The sequence below is a fragment of the Clarias gariepinus genome, chromosome 7 (assembly GCF_024256425.1).
Source record: "Clarias gariepinus isolate MV-2021 ecotype Netherlands chromosome 7, CGAR_prim_01v2, whole genome shotgun sequence".
NCBI lineage: Eukaryota > Metazoa > Chordata > Actinopteri > Siluriformes > Clariidae > Clarias > Clarias gariepinus.
The window spans coordinates 1,389,840-1,392,010 of NC_071106.1; the positions used below are offsets into that span (position 1 = coordinate 1,389,840).

The 2,171-nt window shown below is 37.4% G+C and overlaps 1 protein-coding gene across 1 annotated transcript; it reads left to right on the plus strand.

Annotated features, from left to right (window-relative positions):
* Window positions 1-399: 399 nt before the first annotated feature.
* Window positions 400-1,792, plus strand: LOC128527533 (B-type lectin plumieribetin-like). The gene is made up of 3 exons (XM_053499965.1): window positions 400-470; window positions 1,283-1,376; window positions 1,467-1,792. Exons 2-3 carry the CDS (start codon window positions 1,287-1,289, stop codon window positions 1,710-1,712), a joined length of 336 nt encoding a protein of 111 aa, XP_053355940.1. The 5' UTR covers window positions 400-470; window positions 1,283-1,286; the 3' UTR covers window positions 1,713-1,792.
* The last annotated feature ends 379 nt before the right edge of the window (window positions 1,793-2,171 follow it).

The window sequence follows — 2,171 nt, forward strand, 5'->3', positions numbered from 1 at the left end:
TTAAATTTATTGTAGTTTTATCTTTTTAAGTGTGCTTATGATTTTATACCACTTGATTGTATTATTACTGTAAGACCTGCATTACCGGGGGAGATGATCCATGATTTATTAAAATATAATGAGCTCCACAGAAGTCTGTTTTAGCCATAAGTACAACTACAAAGTCTGTAAAGTATCATTAGATTTTAAACATTTTATTTATTGTGAAGAATTTGAGTAGTGCCGGATATTTGTGGATAGTGTAGACACTGACATAAATGTAAATGCAAAGGAAAAGGTATTTTAATTCAATACGGCACATATGCAGTTATCTCAATCATAATTACGCTTGGTCACATGTTTATAATAAACCCCAGCCAATGAAAGTGAGAGTCCTGTCTCAGTCTGTGTATATAAACCCCATCACTCAGCCCCGATCTCCACAGCAGCTCATTGATTCTTCTCCTCTCTCTCTCGCTTTCACTGTGCAGGTAAGTGACACTGATTACACATCACCATCAGCAAGGATATTTGGATAACTTGCACACATTAGAAATGCAGTATTATACCATAACACTGATAAATGTTCAGTAAAGCTGTTACTTCTTCAGGACAGAGGAGTTTATACTTCTTTGCAGTTTCTCAATTAGATGATGTGGGTTTTTTCTCTTATGAACTTAAAGAAGGAGACAATTCAAGATTTAAGAGATTTTATTTGGTATTTCTACACATACCCACAACACTATTTTAAACATGATCCCTAGACATAAAACTATTGCACTTCCTCAACGTTTCAAATTGCACTTTTACTTAAAGTTTTAATTGCACATTTAATATAAAAAATAGAGATGAGTGAGAGAATTGGGTTTATAGCTGCTGCAATGTAGATGATCAGAATAACTTAAATAGTATACAACATCAATAATAACTACTCATAACTCATTTTCATTTTATTAGCTCATTGCTTTGTTGAAAAAAAAAAGGAAAAGACTTCAGGATTAGTTTTACTTTAGAAAACTCCATATGCGCCGTCACTGTACAGTAGATGCTTTTCAATCTGATCCGTCATTTCAGTAGCTATGAGCTGAAATACCTGGCAAACTGCCTACTGTTACATTCAGTGAGGAACGCCTACACCGGCCAAACAGAATTTATGTTTTTATAGTCTATATAAGATTATTAGCTAGAAAAATAGTTTGAGAAATTCATATCAGCTTATGCACTAATTACTGGCTTTAATGTGTAGATAAAACATTTACTCTAAATTTGAGGCAGACTTTTTAAATCTGACTTTCCCTTCCAGAACCATGAGTAGAAACTTCTTGTCCATCAATGATGAGCTCCATAAGGGAGACTTCCTGTTATCCAACAACCGAGAGTACAAGGCAATCTTTCAGGTAGGTTTAAAATAACAAATTCTTATTTTTTCCTTGAATGGCAAATTACATTTTATGCATTCGTAACAGGTCTCTCATGTGTCGTTTCAGGATGATGGGAACTTTGTGGTGTACGGATGGAGGCCTGTCTGGGCATCCAACACTTGTGGTGTTATAGACGCTCATCGCCTGATCATGCAAGAAGACTGCAACCTGGTGATGTACACACCGTGCAAACCCGTGTGGGCCACTGACACCAACCGCACAGGCGTCCTACGGTGTCGTCTAACTCTGGGTGATGACGGCGTTCTGGTTGTCGACAATGACGGCCACACAGTGTGGAAATCCAGCAACTGAAATAACAAGTAATGAAATAACAGTCTAAGATCTCTGAGCTTCAGTATTGTCAATAAAGCTAATAAATCAGTAAAGAGCATCATATGGGTGTCTCTATGTTTCTGTGTCCCTGTGTTAAAAGTGTTTTACTGCTTTCACACTAAGTCAAAAAGAATGTTTTACAAGAGCTAGAGAAACAGAGAAATTTATTAATACCTCAAAAGACATCTAAAGATAAGATATACCTATATTCATCCCACAATGGGGAAATTTCTATGTTACAATAACAACACTCACTCACTCATCTTCTACACCGCTTTATCCTGTATTCAGGGCCACAGGGACCTGGAACCTATCCTAGGAGGCGTAGGGCATGAGGCAGGGTACACCCTGAACAGGGTGCCAATCCATCGCAGGGCACACACACATACACACACACACACTCATTTACACCCTACGGGCAATTTGGGAACATCAATT

Coding starts and splice junctions, on each gene's coding strand:
- LOC128527533 (XM_053499965.1), top strand. CDS start 1,287: ATGAGTAGAAACTTCTTGTCCATCAATGATGAGCTCCATAAGGGAGAC. Junction 1,377..1,466: donor AGTACAAGGCAATCTTTCAG/GTAGGTTTAAAA, acceptor GTGTCGTTTCAG/GATGATGGGAACTTTGTGGT.